General features: G+C 40.1%; 1 protein-coding gene across 1 annotated transcript; it reads right to left on the reverse strand.

Moving 5' to 3' along the window:
- Positions 1–1,331: 1,331 nt before the first annotated feature.
- Positions 1,332–1,946, reverse strand: LOC149220197 (SKP1-interacting partner 15-like). The gene has a single exon (XM_089387020.1). It carries the CDS (start codon positions 1,944–1,946, stop codon positions 1,332–1,334), a length of 615 nt encoding a protein of 204 aa, XP_089243146.1.
- Between the last annotated feature and the right edge of the window lie 431 nt (positions 1,947–2,377).

Raw genomic sequence — 2,377 nt, forward strand, 5'->3', positions numbered from 1 at the left:
GTTCAGTGACTTTTAACATCAGATTTATGGTTCTTTTCCCATGAGAAATATCTTGATATTCCATATGAGGAAAATACATGTTTTGGTCTCCTAGGGACTGCTAGGACTGCTTAGACTCAACAACAAGGTTCAAAGCCATTACAACTGAACCTGGATGGAGAGGATAACAATCATTCCTCTCAACCACCTGAAATAAACCCAATTGACATCACATTTATGGTTTACCTATACATGTATTTCATTTAACTTTCATGGAATATCCTATGATGAGTTCCTATTTGTTTGGCATGTTTATTGCATAGAAGAATATTTAAACAAAATGCTGAATTGTTGGTCATTTGGATCACAACTGGGACACAAAAATATAAAACGAAAAACTAAAAAAAAAATGTCCGAACTGTCCTTTTTTTAGATTTTATTGTAGCTGAGATTTTCTCTAGCTACCCTTGGGATTGGAAAACAAAATCTATATCACATGGGTTACCACATTTAGGTATGGATACAGGAACAAAGAAGTTAATGCCCCCTAGCATTCCTCTTGGCCAGTCTTTTAAATTTCAATGCCTTCCATATTAATTGCAGCCTTTGTAGCAAAAGGGAGAAATTAAAAAATCCCTTATGTCTTCATTTTCAATTTATGTAATCGGTGGAAAAATAAAAATAATCACAATATACTTCAAATAAAATAGAATAACTTTTTGGATCAATGATAACTCAACTGTTACCTCCAAAAATCTCTGGTCAATGAAGGTCAATTTTCCATAATTATCTTATATCATAGGAATTATGGCCTACTCTGCTTCCTTTGCACCCGGATTAAGGTTGGATTCTGCCATGTAGCCCGATTCTTTTCCCACTGTACTACAGTATTACTGTTATATAAGGTTATACTTGTAACTCAGGGAAGGTTGTCACTCACCTATGACAACAGTGAAAGTAGGTACTTGAGCATACTAAATGTAAGGTGCTGAAAGGTCTGTCTTGGTCGGATATCTCAACCTGGTAAGCTAATTCAGGGCCTTACTGGCTGCATGAAAGGACCAACCTTTTTTATTGAGGTAAGACCAGGACCTTACCTGACCTCTGAGAAGATCTTTCTCTTCAAAAAGAGGAATACTCTCAATGAATATCAAGATCCTTCTCTACCTCCCTATAAAGTAGAAATTACAGTACAAAGGAAAAAACTGATCCAGTTTTAGTATTTTAGATCTGAGATCCGTGATCTCAAATTTCAGTTAACAAACACTTCCTAGCACATTGGAATACTATTATCAGTTCAGTTTCATTGAAAATGAAATAACAGAAAAACAAAGTCGTTCACTCACGTTTATTCAAGGCACAACATCCAGTCTGGGTTCAAATGGAAACGTTTTGCGAATAACATTCCTCTGTCCAAGAGGATTATCAACCCAACTCCAGCATCCCTTTCCAACGTCGGAGAAATTCCAAAATACCAATCTTCCCACCTTTCTGCTTGAGAAATAAACCCCTTCAATCCCACCAAATATATCGACCCCACCTTCAGCATCAAAGTGTCGGAAGAATTCCATGGGCATCCTACCAGCCTCATCCCATTCAAGGCTGTTGAGATCAAGTTCCAGAATCACAAATGTAGAACAAGCCGAATTCAATGAGAACGATGACTTCAAACCCCCTGCCATTAACAAGCAGTGCCCTCTGCCCTTGATAAGCCGAGGCTCTTTAACAATATCAAAGATATCATCCCAGATGTCATTTCTAACAGGGCTCCAGAATCCCCCATACACATCATCTATTTTTAAACTAGCAAGCCTCCACCTGGGATGCCAAGCAGAACCCACATCCTCAAGCCCATAGATTACGCCATTGAAAGCCATCACAGGGCTTCTAGGTCTGAAGGGTTCGCATCCAAATCTAATCCAGCGGTTATTGTGTGGATAGTAACAAGCCTGAAGGCCATCAACCATGATTAGTATCTTGTGGGACTCAGACCCTAGATCTTCGATCATCAACATAACGGGGAAGGATACGAGGTCATGGAGGGGAGGGAGCATCCTGTACTTCTTAGTTAAGGGATTGCAGAGGCAAAGTGAAATGGTGGAGTTGGACTCTGTGACGCAGACCAGTCCTCGTGAGGCTGCCACTGGGATTATGAATTGGGGAGGGAGGAATGAGAGATCCAATTCATAGAATCTGTGCAATGATGGGTCGTACAGATTGAGGAGTCTACGGTTAGCCGTTCCATCGCCTCCTTGGTCATGTATGAGGGTGAGCCAGGAGTTGATATTGGGGAGTTTAGAGTAATGGCGTAAGAATTGGATGGATGTCAAGATTTGATTCCAGTGATTGCAAACAGAGCGAGAGCGAACCATGTCAACGAGAAGAAGATGGGAGAATA

This window comes from Pinus tabuliformis, chromosome Q (assembly GCF_031772625.1).
Source record: "Pinus tabuliformis cultivar Carrire ecotype Pingquan chromosome Q, CPIR1, whole genome shotgun sequence".
Lineage (NCBI taxonomy): Eukaryota > Viridiplantae > Streptophyta > Pinopsida > Pinales > Pinaceae > Pinus > Pinus tabuliformis.

What these genes read in the sequence shown, in the direction of transcription:
- LOC149220197 (XM_089387020.1), bottom strand. Translation starts at nt 1,946, where the DNA reads ATGGTTGATGGCCTTCAGGCTTGTTACTATCCACACAATAACCGCTGG.